The following is a 20,805-nucleotide window of genomic DNA, read 5'->3' as shown; positions in this document are numbered from 1 at the left end:
GTATGATGCAATCAAGTACGTGTTTCACGATTATGTATTAAGTTTCACATCAATATGGTGCAAAATATTAAGAAATAGTTTAAATTTGACTTGTATACTGAATATTTTCTGCAATACGTCACTTATCTGTAACTAAATAAATTAATCAAATGATTTGGAAATTGAATTTTTTAAGTTCTAATACTTTCAACACATAGACAATCAACATCTGCAACAATCATGGAAAATGTTAGACAAAGGTTTTTAAATGCTGAGATTCCTCAATTATTTCAGTAAAATGTTTACGTCCAAAATCAACAGCGGTCAAGATATCATACCTAATACCATGTATTAATCACCTTCTCATGGGATGAAATGGCTTTACAGCCGGATCTTGACATCAAGATTTATTGCGTAATCCATCGGACTCTCGAGGGCCATCTGTCGCAGGGCAATCATCGGTGATTTGAATATTACATACCACCGAAGGTCCGGTGTGTTTATGCTAATGGCATCACAGTCATGCAGTCTCCACGTAACCGAACGATGCATCTACACTGTTGCATTTCTCCGTATGCATCGTTAGACGACTTGGCTTAGCTCTATCGCAACCACGATGTCCGGTGCTGATTTGTCTGCAATTCCCATCGTCAATAATTGATGCGCCAAGAAGAATAACAGCCAGCAGCCAGCACCAAAAGACACCGGTCATTATCCCGCTGAGCAAGTCAGCCCAAACAACTGAACCAGGAACGGTTGAAGGGATGGGTCCCGTTTCAGCTGCTGGCACAATTGACAACTGCTGCCGAATAAACTGCAGTGCAGTGCATCTGCAGAAATCAACTTCCGGACCCGTCAGCAGCAGATGTAGTGCTGCCGTTAGCCAATCTCGCTCCAGCCGCGTTGAAACCCAGACACACATAAATCTTCTGCATTGAATGCACAAACCCACCTCTTGATTGCATCGATAGTGTTGGATGGTTTTGTGATCGGAATGAGGAGAATTTCATAATCGCAAACGCCATCATCTGTCACCGGGATGTTAGCAACGCTTGGCTGAAGACGGAAGGTGACAGCCTTTTCTCCGGAATTCTCCCGCTTACAAGCCTCTTACGAAACACAGCGTCGATATCGCAGCAATTGCATTGTATGTGCAGTGCAGCGTATTGATCGTCAATCCGGGACACAGCTGTCGGTGCGATACAGATTGTTACTCCATTTTACATTTCAAATCAATTCACTTTTTACCACCTCGCTGTTTTGCAGTCGAAATGAACTCTCTTTTTCTCTCTTTCTTGGTTGTCTATGACGAGCAATAAATGTAAACGACAAGCTTGTACCGTGACATTGAGTGACGTTTCTTCAATGCCAAAGGAAGAAAACATCAGACCAACAACGACAAAAAAACTTTTCTTCAAGTAAACCCTGTCCTATCGTTTCTGGCATACAACCTGGCGCAATTGCATTCGCCTCTAATTGAGCCACAAATCATTTGCCGAAAATGACCCGTCTTCCCGAAAGCAGGGAATTATTCACCTTACGAATCGGCGGCGCTTGCAATAGCAAGCGTCATAAATTTCCAGCATCCCAATGGGCACGGTAAATTTGCGTCTCACCATTTTATGCCTGTAAAAACACTCACACCCGTAAAACCGGTACCCGGTGCGGTGTAATGCGTACGCAAAGTTCGATAAATTATGCTACATTAAAACGGGAGAAGGAACGTGCAAAAAGAAAGCCAAAAATAACATTAGACGCAACGCAACATGGAAACATTATTGCGGAAGTGCCAAACAAAACCGAAACAAAACAGCAATGGAAGGATGAGCTTTTTTTATTTATTTATTTTTGGTTTTTTCAACGCGAACAGCGTAAATGAAGGGAAAGGCGGATCGTTTTTATTTAATACCCTGCGCCAAACCCTTGCACCCCTTGGTGGATGTGAGGGGATGAAATATTTGATCAATTAGTCCCTGCGTGGAATCCCAATCATTTTCATACCGATCCACGGTCATTCAATACTACGCGCACTCACGTACAAAAAAAAACCCATTGCCCAACGGCATAACGCAGGACGGACGATAATGTTGCATACAAATTTGTGTCGTTATTATTATTAAAAATGTTCAACATCAATGATTACTAATTTGCACTTTACTACTCGTTACACTAACTACTCTACCAATGTCTCTATGTAATGTCGGCAGTAGCATCAGATCATTAACTCTGAGAATTTGTAATAACGATTGAAGTGAAATTAATTTTGCCTCGTTTTTGAATGGCAAATTACACAACATATTTTGTTCCATTATTTTATGGAAAGAACAACGTTGCTTTAAACTGCAAAACGGTTATGCGTTCATTTCCAAGAACGGACACTTCAAACATACTGGAAAATTTTACTGGTAGTCATTATGTGATAGACTGGTAGTCCATGTGTAATGATTTCGAGCTTCATAAAACAGTATTTTATTTTGTTTTGATTTCAGCTTATTAGTCCATCCTTTTGCTGGCATGTTTCCGTCGTAAAATAAGCCCTGCCGTGAGTTAAGTTAGCAATAATTCGTTTCTGTAATATTCAATCAATACGACTGGAAATTCTCATTTTCTTGTTATAGTGTATTATACTAGATACTACTAGAATGCTATATATCGAGTTTAGAGAATTTCAATAAATAACACAATGTTTTCTCCAATGATGCAAAGTAGTGACCATTTTGTTATTCTGGGTCTGGTGCATTTCGACATGTACGATTCTTGAAACATTGCTAAATGTAAGTGAAGTTTAAAAGATTTTTAACATTTTCAATTTCACCACTATTAAATTCACTCTATTTTACTCTAATGTCAATAGCATCAATAGCTTTGGTTCCCCAACAACCCTATTTTTCCAGCGAGCAAACAAAATTGCGCTTCACATTGAATCAATCCATTTGCAGAAGCAAATATTAAATCAAACTACTACCCCATTAGTTATTGATGCAAGCAGTACCGTGCAGTGATGGTCTTATTTATCGCGCACCATTCATTTCATGCTCGGTGCGCTGTATAAACGGATCTAGCAAACAAAAAACTTGCAGTCAAAAATTGACTAGAATCAACTAAATCAATTACACGTTTTGTACCTCACTCTCTCCCAACTCGGAACTCGCTCCCAACACGCCGTCGAAGCTAGTGCTCATTTGATTTAGCGGATATTTACCCGTTGACCGTTTTTGAAACCCTTCGCTTTTTTAATCCACCTCTAAGCACAACCACCACTTCATGATACGGTGATGGGTTAATAGTTTATTTCCCTTTGTTTCAAAAGTCTATAGCAACGCGTTTTGCGATTGTGGTTACGGTGAGCAGGATAATAATTCTTTCCGTATCGTGGCACAGTTTTCCGCGTTTGATGCCATACGCAGAATTGGAAAACAAATATCATCGGCAACATTGGAGAACAATGTACAATTTATTGCTTCAAATCTCGCGTACAGGCATGCATCGAGTAGCTAGCGGGGCACACCTCCCGAATGAACGTTTACCGGCATCGTACGCGTCCATAAAGAATGAACGCCGTTACTCGACTGGTGCTATTTGTTGATTTGAAATGAGAAATCGCATTAGCTTTCTGGTTGTGTGCGTGTTAATGTATGTAGATGCGACTCCAACGGAAAGTGAGCTTTTCCGAAAAGTGGTCTTTTCCCCACGTGGTGTTTTTTGCTCATGCGCCGTATGGAAACCGAACCTCACCCGAACACGAACGTTTGAACGTTCTTCGCTAAGCTTGGTTGCGAAGATTCCCGCGAGATGGCTATTCTACTTTTCTACACATGCTGCTGCGTATCCTTTCCAGCCGTTGCCGCACAGTCGGAGTATTCCTGCAGACTCCCGCAACACGACCAGTGGCGCTGTCCGGGATGGCCTGCATGTCCATGACCGCAACCTCGGTATCCTCCGGGCATGATACTTCCACACGCACACGAATCACCCTTGGCACCACCGCTCGAACAGAACGAACAACAATGATACACACCGTAGTGCGGTCGAAGTTTGTGAATTCTCAAAACTACTGGACATTCCTGTGAAATAGGACAAGTCAAACATAATCAAAACGTATCAAAACACAGCGCTTCCCGGAGAGAGCGAACCCTACCTCCAGTACCTTCCCGTCGACGAACAGCATCAGATGCATTACACCGGGGCGTGGCGGCACAAACGTTAGTCCGTAAGACCCGTCTCTATTATCAACGATGGACATCGCAACCGAGTGATCTTCGTCGTCTCGAAAGTGGAGATCCGTTTGCACGGTAATACCACCGTGCCCGAGGCGTCTCCCTTCATAGTCCCGCACGACCAACGTCAGCTGGACGCGCTTGTGTGCCTTCAGTGTGGCCAGCTCGCCAGCCGAATGCTCGATTCCGCTCTGCCGTGGATCGGCTTTCTGTGTGGTTACGATGCCAAACAATGGAACACCGGTCTGTACACGGACGCTGGGCGCTTCCTCGTCGGCGAGAAACTGTACCGTATCGGTAACGGTGCTATCGAGCGTTCGGGTCGGTTTGAGGCATTCTTCAAACCGCTTCAGTAGTATGCTGACAAATAGTAGATTTTCCACGTCACTACCCTCTGCCATGAGCTCCTCGGCAAAGTTAATCGCGGCACGAGCGTTCTGGGAACGACATTCTGTAGAGAATAAATTGCATTAAAATTCCTATGAGTTACTAAATTATGTTTCAAAAGGAGATCGTTCTTAAAAAGAAAAAAAAATAATTTAAAAACCGCGAAGGTGATGCATAACTTTAAGATATTTGACTGATTTTATGTTTATGTTTTAATCTCGTGTTAGAGTAACTCAATTGCAACTTCACGCTAGGAGTGGGGCTTGATAAATCGTTTGAGATGACCCATTTAAATCAAGATTCAGTAGATTTTTAAATCTGTATCTTTAAGATTCAAGATTTCTTAAAGAGTTATACATTTTAAAGGATTATTTAATCCAAATAGCTCCAATGATCTCCATAGTCATAGATTTCCTCACTCCTCATAGATTTATGATTCCTCCTGGATGTATGTTTTAAATGTTTGAAATAAATAGTCTACACAAGTACCACATCTCTTATTTTGGAATTAAAATTTACTCTAATTTACTCTCTAAAGACTTTAAATTTCAAAAAGTCATAATTACTTTAAGATTCATTCTTCTGTGAGGATTCGTAAAGCTTGGAAGATTTGTGAATCTTTGCAGATGAGTAAATCTTACAGATTCCTGTCGACTTTTTATGAACAACATTATGAAACATGGCTGCAAAGGAATTGTATTTAACATTTAGATTAAATTCCTTTGATTTGCTAATCCACTAATGGTCTGACCTTTCGCCGACTATGACTATGAAACAACCATCTGAATGCTCAATATACATCTCACACGTAATCCATCATCAGTGCATAAGCTCATTACACAGATATAAATACTTATTTTTCTTTTTTTTGTAATTAACAAGAACTGTGTACATGATCAAATAAAATGCACCACATAATGGGTTGTACAATTAAATGCTACCCGTAGCAAATAGTCGGAAAAAAGAAACCATTACATAAACGCCACAAATTACGCTGCCATTTTCCTGGAAGGTAGTTGAAGTTTGTTTTTTACCGTTAACTGTTTTCCCGACTAAATGGGTTGTTTAATTACAAATTCGTTTTACGTCATTTCATCACTTTATCCCTTCGTAACGGCTACAACGTATGCCTCACATGTCTTTAGCGTTTTGGGAAATTCGTTTCGTTTTCCCGTTTCCGTGAGGGAATTTGTTAATCCTCAAATTTGCAAACTACTTCCCTGTCGCACGCGTTTCACTGCTTACCAAGGTCTAGCTTCTGTGCCATAATCATCTCCATCTTTGCCTGGCGGATGTTATTGATCTGCTCCACCAGGGCACGCCGATGCTCCTCGAGTGCTGCCACGTATTCGTCCACAAATGCGTCAACCTCCTGCAGGACCGCTTCACAGCGGCTGTTGATCCGCACGGTCAAATCGTTCAACCGTCCAACCGACTGAAGCGCATAGTCCTCTAGGGGACGCGTCTGTACGATGGCACCCCGCACGAACCGCCCGTACACCTTCCCGGCCCGTGCTACTGTCGTGCAGCGATGGTCCCGGTGCAGCAGCGTGCTACACTCGCCACAGATCACCTGGTGGCAACTGGTGCAGAATAGGTTTAATTGATGTTCCGGATGCATCGGACATTTAATCGAGCGTGGTCCAACCGACTCCGTCTCCCCCGAGACGCTCAGGTTCCGCCGGGGCCTTACTTTCATCAGCTCGCTCAACCCAACGCCGAGGCGCACGATACCGTGCGAAGCCGTGCCACGCTGCCGCTTATGGGCTTCCTTGCAAAAGTTGCACAATTTTAGTGCACACGTTTGACACGAGGCGGTTGCCTGCTGGAAATCAATGCAATACCGGAACATAGATGCACAGTAGTTTGGATGCGATTCATTTTTTTAAGCATTGCATATGTACGTAAGGGCAACCGTTGACGCGAAAACCCGTTCGATGCGAAGGGTGTGAAGTGCACATAAAAATGGAAAAATCAAATTAGTTTTTAACTGGACTATGGCACGTGAAAATTGAACCATGAGAAAAACACTGTTGCGCTACATCGTACTTTTAACGCAGACTAACGTGACGATTTTGAGGACTTTGTTGGGGGGCAACAAGAGATTGGAAATATAATTCCATACAAGTCTGCCCTCAAACTAGCACCATCGTAGCGCGCGAGCAACAAAACAAAAAAAGAAACGACCACAACACAAAATGGGGACAACTATTGCAAACCGGAAAAAACGAGCGAAATTGAACCCAGCGTGGCTGGGTACCGCATGGTATTGCGGTTGAAATTGGTTCCGCTGACCGCTAACCCCGTTTCGAAGCAATTTGATTACGAGTGATGTGATGATGAAAGATTAGTGGGTTAGAAAATGAAATAAAGCTTAATGCACAGCGATTGCAAAAACCGTACCAGTTGCTAAAGTACGTAGCGGAAAGTTTTACTATTATTTTGTTTTGGTTGTTTTGATGGTATGACTTTATGGATTTTTAATTTATCCTGTAAACTGTTTGCATCTTTTCTGTTGATAAGATTACGGCCTCTTTAATTTATAACGACACTTTGAAACATTCACCAAATTTTTCCGACGGTCGAATACTAGTATTGAGCTCAATTTTGGAGTTTGAAGAAAAACCTTACTTTCAATTAACAGCAATCGTTCAGTTGAGCCGTTTACATGTTGAATACCGGTAGTTGAAATTGATTTGAACAGTTTTCTCAACGCCACATTCTTCAAGCCTTCTCTTTAACCTAATTGTAAATCAACTTACACATTATTATTCAACTACTACTCCAAAAGCATTCTGTCGCATCTGTTCTTTCCCAGTGAAAAGTTATTTGCATGTGATTATTATTATTGTCTTGTAAGTTTCCAACACTCATTCGTGTACGAAGTTTTGCTCAAAACTGCTGAGAACTGTAACTAAGTATTGTCCCTTTTTTTGTCTCTAATCAATTCAAAGCATGTTTTTCTTCCAAATACCGCACATAAACAAGCCAGAACATGTTTTACAGCAGCTATACGCTGCACATATTTCAAACAAATAATCTGTGAAGATCAACAACCACAAAGTGCTCGTATGAAAATGGTTGCAACAAACGAAAACAAAAATGAAAAGAAAAAAAAGTTTATGCATTGGATGATAAATGTCAAAACTTTGAGCCACTCTCCAATCCAATCCAATCCGATGTTTTCTCTGCGTCCGCTTTTTACTGACACACGCTGCGGATTCCTGTCCTTCTCGAAGGCACCATGGGACCCAACAAGGTGTAAAACTGATATCCTTTTTACAGAAAATATTCCCCACGTCATGTATGACTTACCGTAACCTCGTCAGAGCATAACTCGCACAGCGCCAATGCGATTGATGATGCACTGGTGGTGGGCGATCCGAGACGGGATGAAACCGGCGACGCCACATGCTGGGAAATGATGTTCTCGATTTTCCTTGCCAGCACAAAGTGCTGCGGCAGTTGGCCAACACCGCCCGGACCGGCCGGCAGCTCCGTCGGATGGTTACAGGTGGGACAGACGAGAACTTTTTCCCTGTCACCATATATTACCTTGGCCTTAACTTTGTCCCTTCCCTGCAAGAGACGAAGGATGAGAATGGGAGGCATACACGGTACACGCTGATCGTTCTCCAGCCTGGGTACGTCATGGGCTACCTTAGAAATATGCTTTTGAGGGATGTGCCTGCTAACGGTGACACCTGCTTGGTGCGCTCTTTCCAGGAACATGTTCACCAGAATGTGTGTCATCTTTGCTTGCTTTGTACGACGCGACACCGCATAAAATGTAGCGCAAATTGAGAGCTATTCATTTTGTGCGGATGAGCTTTAAACTGTACGCTGCATGTAACCTGAGCTACTATCTCAGTTTCGGGGATAATCTTGTGCTGGTTGAACCATACGTTACACTACCTGTCTGTAAGGATGTATCTTTATGTGCTTCTTACCACCGTCCACTTTTGGATAGCGTACGACGTGTCAAATGGAGTGATTGGTTATGAAACTAAAACCCTACAAAACGCTATTGATTTACTGCATTCTGTGTAGCAACGAAATCACACACTTCAGAGGTACAACTACATACCTTGTCTGGCTTTACCGGGGATCGTAAACAGTTCTGCTCGCGAAAGCTCTGAAAGGAGGCGCGCAACTGCTCGAAACGTGACTCGCCGATGGTGCCCAACAATGAGGATTCATTATTATTGTCCGTTTTCCCATCTTCTGTACCTCGCTCGTTATTCTGTACTGATGAACAACAAAAGCAAGCAATTCGTATTTAATATTCTTCATAAAAGCGGATCGTATTTGTCTGCGTGGGACTTATTGCTTTCGCGATGTACAACAACATTTACGTTTCAGTCTTCACTTTTTTTGCACTGTTTTGTTTTCTAAATGCTGAATATTAAGGTTGTGTATTAAAAATTTAAAAAAAACTTTGTTTTACATATTTAGTATACAATTTAATTCTAGTGTTTTTTTGTGAAACATTGTTAAAGATTACAACAGGGTCGAATATTGTTGGGATTTAACATTGCTCATTAAGAATACAGGAACAGTACAAAGTGATAGTCTCACTGAACACTTCACGCTAACACCCCACACAAAGTAAGTGTAGGCGTAAATCATGTTAAACCATCAAATTAAACGTATCGTACAGGATGAGCAAAAAAAACACATTACGACCTTCAATTGTTTGTTTGCTCTAGGCTCAATGATAGTTTAGCCACGCTAAAGAGCAACCAAAGCCGTTACAGCAACAAAACACACCTACTCACATCGAGACAAGTGCTACGACCGAAGCCATACCGATAGCGAACGCAAAACGTGCCCCACATGTGGCCCCAATAAATCTTTGCTTATCGAAGTCATACACAGCCAACGAACTGAGGTGCATCACACAAACACAATCACACACACACACACAACCCTGCCAATAGGTTTGGCCTTTTGGACGGCACTCAACTTACGGTCCCAATCGAAGCTGGCACTTTCGTTGACGCGCTGCCAGAACAGTGCACTGTCCTGTCCGTGCGTGACCGTTGCTGCTGCCCGTTCTAAGCACGGCCGGCAAAACGTGTGCAGACAGTCCAGCACACGTGGCTCCCGCAGTAACTTCTGGCACAGCGCACACCGGAACTTGTCCGGCAGAAACTCGGTCGGAAAGTGGTCGTAGATTGTACTACGGTACCGTCAGGTCATCGCAAAGTTACAGCCGGCTCCAAATGGAACGATGTGATGGGAGCATGACGATGATAGAAGCAAAAGAAAAATGGTACAGTGGCGGAAATCGGGATGAGTGAGTAAACATCGATCGAACGCCGACCAGGTACTCACGATATCTCGTCAAATTTATGTTGTGCCCTGCGTTGGCCACCCATCGATGCCCTCGAGCTCAACGAACCTCGCGAACCATTGACATCCTCCGAGCGACCGCTTTCCGGCGGTATCATCATCAGCATCATCTTTACCGCACCGGGCCCAGTCGCCGATGGATGGTTGCCGGAATGTTCTTCGTACGATAGCCCAGAGCAACCCGGAACTGGCTCCGGATGCTGTTCCCCGGCGAGCTGCTTATCCAGCTCCGATTGATTGCTGTACGCCGAGCTGCGCCGGAGGCTACTCTTTCGTGGGCTATCCTCGGCAGTAGGGCTGTCCGTGTTTGCGCTAAGTTTCTCCGGTGAAAGAAGGTACTCTCCGGCGGTTCTACACTTTCTACCACGGTTCGTACGTTCCGTGGCGTTTCGCACACCTAGCTGCTCCGGGGTTAGATTAAAAGTCAATTTCCCACCACCCTTGGGCAATGATTCCAGCACCGTTGGCACCGCTCTGGACGCACCAAGCCCATTCGTTAGCACAACAACGGACGCTTCGATGTGCTCTTCCTGCAACCGGACGTATCGCTGCACTGCATCGGACCCTTCATCGGCGGGCGCTGGAGGTCGGGGCGACGCGGGACGGCCCTTGACCGATGGGGGCCGTTGGCCATGGCAATCAGTCTCTTCACCGTCCGAATCTTCACTAGCCCACGGTGGATGACCCGTCGCGTCTGCATCCACCCTGGTTCGACCGCCGCAGCGTGCTCTCGGGGATTTTCGTCGATCGTCCTTTACCTCACTGTCCGTTGTTGTCGTTGAATCAGTGCGGGCAAGTATAGACGGATGGCACCAACTTGAAACGTTCGTTATTTCACGATCCATTAACAGTTTTCAATTCACCAAAGGCCACCGTCAAAGCAAATCGAGCCCAAGCAAAACCCCGTTTATCGATGGTGGAACGTGACCCGACGGACATCCATTGCCAGCGATACACATTACTGAACTAAAACTCAATGCTGTCCGACCAGAACAGCACAGCGGTATCGTTAAAACACACTTAGAATACCTGATAATTGAATTAGTGGCCGGACGGAGCTGCAATTCACCGTGCGTTGAAGGGCCCATATGCTTAGCGTTCCAGGTGTAAGTGGCACACAATGAAGAGAATTGTTTTACAGATTGACTTGTCATCTAAGTGGCATAGATTTCGAAATTAATTGATTGGCAAAGTTTTGCCCCTGCATGGCTCTTCAATATTTTATGCAAAGCAATTAGCATACTCGTGTTATTATGTCGTTATGTGTAATTAAAATCTGTTCACACACTTATTGCAAATCTACTGGTGCGCGTGTTTGTTAGAGCTGTTTTACAAGCAATACTTGCAGTCCAATTAAATGTAGCTTTTCTATATAATAATATGCAATATGCTTTACTCAACGTACTGCATGATCATTACAAAGAACTGATATAAACCTCTCAACACCTATTCAAGACAGTATGAAACAATAAGTTACATATTTCGCCTAAAGGAATGGTAGATCCCTGCTATATAATTACTCACGCTCATGTACGCCTCAAAGTTCATCGGGTGAAACCCATAAGCTGTCAACATTAAGGGACGCTGTTGTCTGGATAAAAGGTAACAAAACTCTTTCTGTTCCTTCGGCGGGAGCTTATACCATGGCATGGATATGACCTTATCATACATTTGATCAATCTTTAAGAAACACAAATAGACTTATTCCATTTATAACACTGAAGATCACATAAAACATTACAAGTATACCTTAAGTTCAATGATATGGCCAACCACGAAGTAAGCTGTAAGCTCTGAAAACATAACCAACAAAAAGCAGTACGTAGGATACCAATCCGTCTGAAAGATAAGTAAAGAACTATCTGTTGTTAATAAATTATTACAGTCGAACCAAACAAGCAAATCAGAAGATTCACAGCCTGTCGAACCACCTTGTAATGGTGGACAGATTCTTTGGTTAAATGAAACTAGAACTCACCAACATTACTAGCAGCATGCAGTCACATATTGTAAACACACCCATGACCACCTGTGCTAGACAGTGGATTCCAAAGATGTCTTCAACGGTGTTCAAGAAGCTTTGATGATCATGACGTAGAAAATCAATGGGTCACTACATAACATGATAAATTTCACAACACTTTAACCTCAACTTACTTAGTTGCCTGCTGATGATCGCACATACACTGTGTCCACTTCTCTCGTAAGGCTGGTCTCTTTGTATCATCCTTCATGGGATCGTTCAGCATGGTTTCAAGTTCAACAAGGTGTAAAATAAAGATATCTGCTGAAGTCATTGCGTACATTGCGATCATCAAGTACATGAAATCAGCCAGCAGAAGTCCCACAACACCGTTAACGGCAAGGTTCAATTGAAACAACATATTCACAACATATCCAGTGATGGTGCTAAAATTAAGGTATGGTAACTCATGCAGAAACAAAGGTAATACTACATTTGTCGCGTAATATGCGAATATTGGATATAATAAAAAGCCAACACAAGTAGTAATAAACATTACTCTTATAACTAGAAACATAATCCGAAGAAAGCGACCAGTTCGGCTAAGCATAGCTACTTCTTCAGGTGTTCCTTTCTGATAACGTTCCAGCACATCGTGCTCAATTTTTTCAGTTAGTTCTTTTACCGTATGTGCCTTTGAGTGGGTAACAAAGTATTTAATAAAAAGCTGTAAACAAGAAATCGTTTTTGTCATTTCAACCGCTCTAAACTAAGAAACTACATTAAATCAAACCTGTATTGAAAGGCCCAAAGTAACGGAAATTTTCATCAAATGTAATTGATCATTCTGATACTTTATCACTGTACATAATGTGCTGATAACGTAGATGACCATTTGAGTCATCATATAGTACGAAGCTGGCAGAAATTTTCCTGGAGCCGTCCATATTTCCAATCCTAACAGTTTCGAATATAATACCAGCGGCTTCAAAAGCTGGCGGAAGCCTTCAACGGTTGCCATTTGTAAATCAAGTATATCACTAAATAAGATAACCGAAGAACTCGTTTGTAAATATACGTTTTTTTAACAGATAATCTGTTCTCGACCTATCAAAATGCTCACCAATGTGCAACTGATAAATAGTTCTTTCATGGCTCGCTTCTCCATCATCACTTTATTGTTGAGGTATCTGCAATCAACAGTTTATTTGCTTCATTACTTATTACTAAGCGTGAGGAACATCTGCGAGTATTGCAGCATTGCAGAGAATTCATCCAACATCTGCTACACAAAGCTAAGCAATTATACGTGCAATTAAAATACCCGTGCGAAACTGTGAATCAAACTGATGGTAAAATATTACAAGTGGTACAAGTAGATGTTTAACTGTTATTAACTTAATTGTATTTCCGAAAGCTATTTTTTTCATAAAGCTTCAATTCACAGTTTCATTACGCAAACGAACTTATTCAGCATTTCTGATTTTCATGGTGCAAAATAATAGAATAATGAACTGTTTTTAGCACTATTTTCACAACTGTTGTTTAAAATTTACGAACTGCTTTCTAAATTACACCTTATCCGACGTACTGCATGACCATTACAAAGAACTGATATAAACCTCTCAAGACCTATGAACGAATATCACAAAAGATGCATCAAACTTTTCATGTAGCCCAAATAATTTAATTTTTTAATACACCATTACTCACGCTCATGTACGCCTCAAAATTCATCGGGTGAAACCCATAAGCTGTCAACATCATAGGACGCTGTTGTCTGGATAAAAGGTAACAAAACTCTTTCTGTTCCTTCGGCGGGAGCTTATACCATGGCATGGATATGACCTTATCATACATTTGATCAATCTTTAAGAAACACAAATAGACTTATTCCATTTATAACACTAAAGATCACATAAAACATTACAAGAATACCTTAAGTTCAATGATATGGCCAACCACGAAGTAAGCTGTAAGCTCTGAAAACATAACCAACAAAAAGCAGTACGTAGGATACCAATCCGTCTGAAAGATAAGTAAAGAACTATCTGTTGTTAATAAATTATTACAGTCGAACCAAACAAGCAAATCAGAAGATTCACAGCCTGTCGAACCACCTTGTAATGGTGGACAGATTCTTTGGTTAAATAGAACTAGAACTCACCAACACTACTAGCAGCATGCAGTCACATATTGTAAACACACCCATGACCACCTGTGCTAGACATTGGATTCCAAAGATGTCTTCAATGGTGTTCAAGAAGCTTTGATGATCATGACGTAGAAAATCAATGGGTCACTACATAACATGATAAATTTCACAACACTTTAACCTCAACTTACTTAGTTGCCTGCTGATGATCGCACATGCACTGTGTCCACTTCTCTCGTAATGCCGGTCTCTTTGTATCATCCTTCATGGGATCGTTCAGCATGGTTTCAAGCTCAACAAAGTGTAAAATAAAGATATCTGCTGAAGTCATTGCGTACATTGCGATCATCAAGTACATCAAATCAGCCAGCAGCAATCCCATTACACCGACCACGAAAAGGTTTAGTTGAAACAACATATTCACAACATATCCAGTGATGGTGCTACAATCAAGGTACGGTAACTCATATAGCAACAATGGTAATAAAACGCCTGTTGTGTAATATGCGAATATTGGATATAACACAAAGGCTGCTCCACAAATAATACATGTTAAGGTGGTAACTCGAAAGATAATCCACAGATAACGACCAGTTCCGTTAAGCACTGTTATTTCTTCCGTTGTTCCTTTCTGATAACGTTCCAGTACATCTTGCATTATTGTTACATCAGTAAGTTCTTTCAAATCGTTCGCCTTAAAAAGGGCGACGAAAAATTTCATATATAACTGTAAATGATACAAAATTGAATTCGTTTTCCAATACTTCAAATACATTCCGATCATACCTGTACAGCGGTGCCCAATGTAACGAGAACTTTCATTACATGCAATGGATCGTTCCGATATTTTATCACTGTGCATAATGTGCTGATACAATATACCGACATTTGAAACGAAAGATAATATGACGCTGACAGAAATTTTCCTGGAGCCGTCCACATTTCGACTCCAATGACTTTCGAAAAAAATATCAGCGGCTTCAAAAGCTGGCGGAAGTCTTCAACGGTTGCCATTTGTAAATTAAGTATAGCACCAAATAAGCTAACCTGAAGAATTCGTTTGTGAAATATCCGTTTTTTAACAGATAATATGTTCTCGACCTATCAAAATACACACCAATGTACAACTGATAAATAGTTCTTTCATCGTACGTTTCTCCATCATCACTTTATTGTTGAGGTATGTGCAATCAACAGTTTATTTGCTTCATTATTTATTACTAAGCGTGAGGAACATCTGCAAACAGTGCAGCATTGCAATTATAAGTGCAATTAAATTAAATAAATATAATCAATTAAATAAATTAATCTGCAACATTATTTTCTAGTTATTATTGAAAATTATTGTATGGCTTAATAAAAGGAATTTTAAAAATTTTAGTGCAGTTTAAAGGGAGATTTCCAGTTTCCTTCCTTAACAGAATATAGCCCTTTCACATAGAGTGTATTGATATTGTTTTTTCCAGCTCTTCATACTTTCATTCTAAATGAATGATTTTTCCTGCAATTCTTTTGATTCCCTCTCGATTTAACTTGCATGCAGCTGCAAAACTGAATTACTTTTGTTTATAGAATGCTAAATTCGGAGCATTCGTTTCTTAACTAAACACGCAAGTAAAATTAAATTAAACGGACATTATTAATCATAACGTATGATTCATTTCTGATTTTGGGTGCATATTGTGGAAAGCGCCAAACTGTTACAAACTGTAAGAGGCATAGTGTTTCATGCAACATACTGCATGATCATTACGCAATTCGTTCCAGTGGAAATGAGTTGTGATCCAAACATTATATTTCGAACGCCGGCTGAACAATTCCGAACAACAGCATACTTACGCTCATGTACGACTCAAAGTTCATGGGTATAAAACCGCAACCTGTCAACAACATGGGACGCTGCTGTCTGCAGAGCAGCAAGAGAAACTGTTTCTGTTCCCTAGCCGGTAGCATATACCACGGCATCGAAATTATTTTGCTGTACATTTCATTTCATCAAGCTTTACAAAACAAATATGTACTTATTTGTCGTATTCGAAGCGCACTTGGTATAATATTACTTAATGCTTACCTTAAGCTCTAGAAAGTTGCCGATAATAAAATAGATCGTAAGCTCTCCAAACATAACCAACAAAAAGCAGTACGTAGGATACCCATCTGTCTGAAAGAAGCTTTTCCGTTAATTGCATGAACGAGAAATAGTACGATGTACAAGAACATACCAACGCTACTAGGAGTATGCAGTCACAAAAGGAAAAAACACCCATTCCAACCATAGCTAGACAAACCAATCGGAACGTTTCTGCTGCAGTGTTCAAGAACCTGTGATGATCGAAATAAAATTGTCAATAAATAAAACATATCACTGCAACTGCAGCACTGTTTACCTAGTCGGCAGCTTATGAACGTTAACGCACTGTAGCCACTTCCCTCGTATTTCCGCTCTCTTTTTATCATCCTTCGCGAGATCATTCAGCATGGCTTCAAGCTCGCCCAAATGTACCATGAATATGTCTGCTTCGGTCAATGAGTACATCGATCGAATCAGAAATAAAAAATCAGACAAAGTCAATCCCATTGTTTTGGTGATTGTGGACACATCGTAATAGGGTATCTCGTACAGAAACAAAGGTAATACTACTCCACTTTTCGAATAGGCCAGCAAAGGATACACTCCAAACCCGCTGATCGAGATACTCATAACACGAAAGAAAATCCACAGATAGCGACCAGTTCGGTTGAGCACAGCAACCCTTCGCCCTTGGTTCCATTCTGATATCGTTCCAAAATATCTTGTTTTACGTCTTCAGTGAGCTTATGCTTGTGCTTTTAAAAGGTCCATCACAAATTTTATGTATAGCTGGTAAAGAGAAACAATTGCGTACATTTATCCCGACATGTTCACGCTTACAAATCTTACCTGTACAGCGATGCTTAATGTAACGAGAATTTTCATTACATACGCTGGATTGTTGCTGTACTTCACCACTGTGAATAAAGTACTGACAACGTAGAGCACCATTTGTAACGACAGGTTGTACGACGCGGGCAAAAAAAATCCTGAAGCAGTCCATATTTCAACTCCTATGATTTTCGAATAAAATATCATCGGCTGCAAAAATTGACGGAAGTTTTCGATGGACACTATTCGCAAAACAATGTTAACACTCAATAAGGAAAGTATCGGTAGATAGTTTGAACAGAATTTTGAATTTTCTTAACAATCTTATTTAAATTTGCCAATCCACACCTCTATGCACAAATGTATCTTAGGTATGCTAAAACAGGAGTTTCCCAACCCCCTGATTCACTATTGAGATGTGTGGAATCAACAGTTTATCTCCTTCTTTATTTTTTAATAAGCGTGTGGAATATCGAAGAATGGTGCAGCGTTGCAAAAGCCTGCATTAAACAACTGTTTCCTCCTATTATGCAATTATAAGCACAATTAAACCCATGGTAAAATGCTAAACGTTCTGATGGAAATAATGGTACAAGTCCTACTGTCGCTATGCTAATCATTTTGTGATGCGGTTTTTTTTAATTGTGTTCAGAAATATCCACCCATGCTCTACTTCAAAACATTCATTGCGAGTGCAAACACCTGATATAGCATTTTCATAATCTGTATTGAAAAAATAGATCATTTTAACATTTTTTCCAACACAACCCAAAAATGTGTGCTTACCTGTGTGTAGGTTTCGTAATTTACCGGTGTAAGTCCAGCGATCGACATACCGGATGGCTGTTGCGCTCGTAGCAAAAGCAGCTTGTATTCCTTCTGCCGTCGATCGTCAAGTAAATACCAAGGAAAATAAATCAAACTGATGTGCAGATCGTCGACCTTAAGTCAATGAAGGAATAATATTAACTTCCAGTTCTAAATATTTCACCAACATTCTTCTCACCTTTCGCTCAATGACAGCTCCCAACACAAAATGAACCGTGAGATCAATGAACAGGGCAAAGATTATGGGATACGCTGCGTACCAATCGGTCTAGAAAACAAAATACAATTTGTAAATTCTTTTCTTCTGCAAGTAGCACTTAACGGTTTTGATAGTTACGAGAAAAATTATCAGCATATTGGCGCAAATTCCGAACACACTGCAGCCCACTTGAGCTAGGTTGATCATACTCCACAAGTCGGAAAATTTATCAAAATATCTAAAAATTAGGATGAATCAATCCTTAGAACCCTTGGAAACATTTTTGGACAGAGATTCAGCTGCATTTTCTTCAATTGGTTTGTGGCGAACCGGCCACAAACACTACCACTACAATCTACAACGCACGGCATCAGAGCCAACAGCAACAACACAGCGTCTTCGCAGGAAATCCACCGGCGCATCAATAGCCACCCGAGCAGCAATTCCCTGAATTCAGTTCCCCGTCCTGCAAGGCTTCAGCGCAAACAGTTGCGCTGAAGACAATGCACGGGATTGTATTCAGGAATGCAACGCGCACACACACGTTCCTGTGCAAAGCAGTTCTGCACACACATCAGCCAGTCTGCGATCAACTGCAGAGGGATAAGACCTGAGTAAGGACTACTCTGCCGGATGCGATCAGTGTTTATACCGCGAATACAAAGCTACACTAATTCCATGATACACAGTGCTATAATATCCATACCAATAAAATATATGATAGCCTACAAAACCCCTAACCTACAAGGCTACAGGTTCTTCATTATAAGCTTTGCATGGTTAACGAAAACTAATTGCCCAGTAACATAAAGCCACTGAGTTTCATTGTAATTAACAAACGATCATGGATCGTGAATAGTGTTGGCTCGTGAGCGCTAGAGCTACCTCAATTGCTCAGCTCAACTAACAAAACGAGCTCAGAGCGCACAAAGCAGAAATAGGTAGCTCAAAGTTCAAACGATCGCTAAAACGAGCGATCTCTCACTGCATCCTGCGTGGGCAGACAATGAAAACTTTGTGTGATCGATCAACGAATCGATCTCCCGTGCTCTATCTACGTGCTCTTGACAAAGTAAGACCGTGGTTCTTTTGTATACACTTTTACCTTTCAACTGTGATTAATAAAATTTCTATATATAAAAATACGTTTCGCACAAAAACACTGGTCATTCGTACAAATTTGAAAGCACTTGTTTGAGTTCGACGCGACCAAAGCGCTCAACGAGATCGAAACGTTTAACGCGCTCAAAACACTAGATGCGCTCAAGCGCTTGTTTGAGAGCTTTGAGCTACCTCGGGCGCAACGCACGCCTTGTTGAGCGCGAGCGGTGTGCTCAGCTCATTAAAATGAGCTACTTGACCCAACACTAATCGTGAAGGATTGACTGTTCAGATATATAGTCAAATATGTCTAGAAATCCATTATATGGAATGACCTGGTCGAACATTATCTCAAGATCGAAAAGAGCAATGAGTTGAACAATTTTGAAGATACAAAGATATCAATTAACTTCAATATGATAGCGATACTTACTCCACAATCTGCTGATGTTCTGCCAGAGAATGTCTCCATTTACGATTAACCTTCTCGATTACATCCGTTTCTTTTCGCATTTGATAGCTAGTGTCACGCAACAGCTCACTCAGCTCGTCCAGGTGGAAGCGCAAAATGTCCACGTAAAGTAACCCATTGATGGTGAAATAGGCACACAAGTAATCGACCAAAATCAACCCACAGACCCCGGTGCAGTAGAATGCAAACTGCAACGTAATCGTGAGCCAGTATCCTCTCATTACAGTCCAATCCACGAACGGGATTTCACAGAAAAATAGCAACATTATACGACCCTCGGTAAAGTACATGAACAATGGATTGACGAAAATGAGAGACAGCGATGAAAAGTAGCCCACCATCATGATATATCCGCCATAATACAGCACACGACTATACTTCCACACCACCGGATATTCGTTGGACGTTTCCGAATACTTCATGTACATCTCCGATTCAATTTTGTTGGTCAGCTCGCGGACTGGTTCACCATTCCGTATCATCGTAAAGTATTTGATCATAAGCGCCGCCCCGGTCCAGATGAGCGATTGGGTCTCCAGCATCTCGAGCGCACTATGTCGGTACTTGTATCCCGTCCAAATGTGTAAAGCCAGAAACAGAAATATCTGCGTCACACTCCTTATTCGTCCCCAATTAAAACCGTCATATTTCTCCCAAAGACCAGCACCAAGAAGACGGCTGGAAATCTTCAGCCGGTTAAAACTTGCGTTGTAAATCTCGATTGCGGGTCTCATTTTGAATTGGGACACTTTCCGAAGAATGTAGCTTCACAACTGTTTGTCTAGCGTACGTAGAACTTCTGTTCACAATACGTTCTTGCCACAGGTACATATTAATTTATTTATTGTGACAAGCTTTCTGTTCCGATTGACAGACAATTGCATATTTTATTGCATGTGCTTCAAACATGATTGGCAGAATACGGGCTCAACTAAAACAGTAACGCAATGTTTTGCGCAGAAAACATTCAACGCATTGTCTAGAGTAGCAAAACAAACGAAAAAAACATATCCACAATGCTCTTAAATTTGCATCTCACCTTTATTAATCATACTCTTTGCAATGTTATTGATTCTTGCTTGCAAGCGATGCATTCTGCAATGCATTCTCTCTCGAAACGTAAGAAAAATCAACTAAAAGCGAATTACTTTCATTACTTTACTCTTTTTACTGTTAACGTCTTTTTGTGATTTTGTTTTCACTCTGTTTTTACATAAGCTACAGTACAAATCTAGTTTCCTCCGCAC

General features: G+C 41.2%; 5 protein-coding genes across 5 annotated transcripts; all 5 read right to left on the bottom strand.

The window, feature by feature from the left end:
• Nucleotides 1-3,788: 3,788 nt before the first annotated feature.
• Nucleotides 3,789-10,783, bottom strand: LOC128712522 (tripartite motif-containing protein 45). The gene is made up of 7 exons (XM_053807415.1): nt 9,921-10,783; nt 9,554-9,765; nt 8,671-8,831; nt 7,899-8,162; nt 5,829-6,405; nt 4,118-4,647; nt 3,789-4,043 (listed from the first exon to the last, which is right to left on the bottom strand). The coding sequence occupies exons 1-7, from the start codon at nt 10,781-10,783 to the stop codon at nt 3,789-3,791; spliced, it is 2,862 nt and encodes a 953-aa protein (XP_053663390.1).
• A 547-nt stretch (nt 10,784-11,330) lies between these two features.
• Nucleotides 11,331-11,741, bottom strand: LOC128712521 (uncharacterized). The gene is made up of 3 exons (XM_053807414.1): nt 11,688-11,741; nt 11,463-11,618; nt 11,331-11,384 (listed from the first exon to the last, which is right to left on the bottom strand). Exons 1-3 carry the CDS (start codon nt 11,739-11,741, stop codon nt 11,331-11,333), a joined length of 264 nt encoding a protein of 87 aa, XP_053663389.1.
• A 1,738-nt stretch (nt 11,742-13,479) lies between these two features.
• On the bottom strand, nt 13,480-13,893 carry LOC128715374 (uncharacterized). Its single transcript, XM_053810260.1, has 3 exons — nt 13,840-13,893; nt 13,615-13,770; nt 13,480-13,533 (listed from the first exon to the last, which is right to left on the bottom strand). The coding sequence occupies exons 1-3, from the start codon at nt 13,891-13,893 to the stop codon at nt 13,480-13,482; spliced, it is 264 nt and encodes an 87-aa protein (XP_053666235.1).
• A 1,373-nt stretch (nt 13,894-15,266) lies between these two features.
• Nucleotides 15,267-17,514, bottom strand: LOC128712520 (uncharacterized). Its single transcript, XM_053807413.1, is given in 7 exon segments — nt 15,267-15,293; nt 15,896-16,056; nt 16,124-16,217; nt 16,279-16,378; nt 16,444-16,740; nt 17,020-17,200; nt 17,511-17,514. Coding segments are annotated over 7 exon segments (864 nt in total).
• Nucleotides 17,515-17,627: 113 nt separating this feature from the next.
• On the bottom strand, nt 17,628-20,292 carry LOC128712519 (uncharacterized). Its single transcript, XM_053807412.1, has 5 exons — nt 19,520-20,292; nt 18,124-18,223; nt 17,965-18,054; nt 17,745-17,900; nt 17,628-17,681 (listed from the first exon to the last, which is right to left on the bottom strand). Exons 1-5 carry the CDS (start codon nt 20,290-20,292, stop codon nt 17,628-17,630), a joined length of 1,173 nt encoding a protein of 390 aa, XP_053663387.1.
• Nucleotides 20,293-20,805: the final 513 nt, after the last annotated feature.

Source organism: Anopheles marshallii, chromosome 3 (genome assembly GCF_943734725.1).
Source record: "Anopheles marshallii chromosome 3, idAnoMarsDA_429_01, whole genome shotgun sequence".
Classification (NCBI taxonomy): Eukaryota; Metazoa; Arthropoda; class Insecta; order Diptera; family Culicidae; genus Anopheles; species Anopheles marshallii.
Note: the sequence above shows the minus strand (reverse complement) of the source record. Positions and strands in the feature narration are given on the sequence as shown.

Coding starts and splice junctions, on each gene's coding strand:
- LOC128712522 (XM_053807415.1), bottom strand. CDS start 10,783: ATGGATCGTGAAATAACGAACGTTTCAAGTTGGTGCCATCCGTCTATA. Junction 8,832..9,553: donor TGCCAGCTTCGATTGGGACC/GTAAGTTGAGTG, acceptor GTTGTTCATCAG/TACAGAATAACGAGCGAGGT. Junction 6,406..7,898: donor TATGCTCTGACGAGGTTACG/GTAAGTCATACA, acceptor GATTTCCAGCAG/GCAACCGCCTCGTGTCAAAC.
- LOC128712521 (XM_053807414.1), bottom strand. CDS start 11,741: ATGTTTTCAGAGCTTACAGCTTACTTCGTGGTTGGCCATATCATTGAA. Junction 11,619..11,687: donor GCCATATCATTGAACTTAAG/GTATACTTGTAA, acceptor TGTTTCTTAAAG/ATTGATCAAATGTATGATAA. Junction 11,385..11,462: donor ACTTTGAGGCGTACATGAGC/GTGAGTAATTAT, acceptor TGTCTTGAATAG/GTGTTGAGAGGTTTATATCA.
- LOC128715374 (XM_053810260.1), bottom strand. CDS start 13,893: ATGTTTTCAGAGCTTACAGCTTACTTCGTGGTTGGCCATATCATTGAA. Junction 13,771..13,839: donor GCCATATCATTGAACTTAAG/GTATTCTTGTAA, acceptor TGTTTCTTAAAG/ATTGATCAAATGTATGATAA. Junction 13,534..13,614: donor ATTTTGAGGCGTACATGAGC/GTGAGTAATGGT, acceptor ATTCGTTCATAG/GTCTTGAGAGGTTTATATCA.
- LOC128712519 (XM_053807412.1), bottom strand. CDS start 20,292: ATGAGACCCGCAATCGAGATTTACAACGCAAGTTTTAACCGGCTGAAG. Junction 18,055..18,123: donor ATATGCTGATAATTTTTCTC/GTAACTATCAAA, acceptor TTTGTTTTCTAG/ACCGATTGGTACGCAGCGTA. Junction 17,682..17,744: donor ATTACGAAACCTACACACAG/GTAAGCACACAT, acceptor TTTTCAATACAG/ATTATGAAAATGCTATATCA.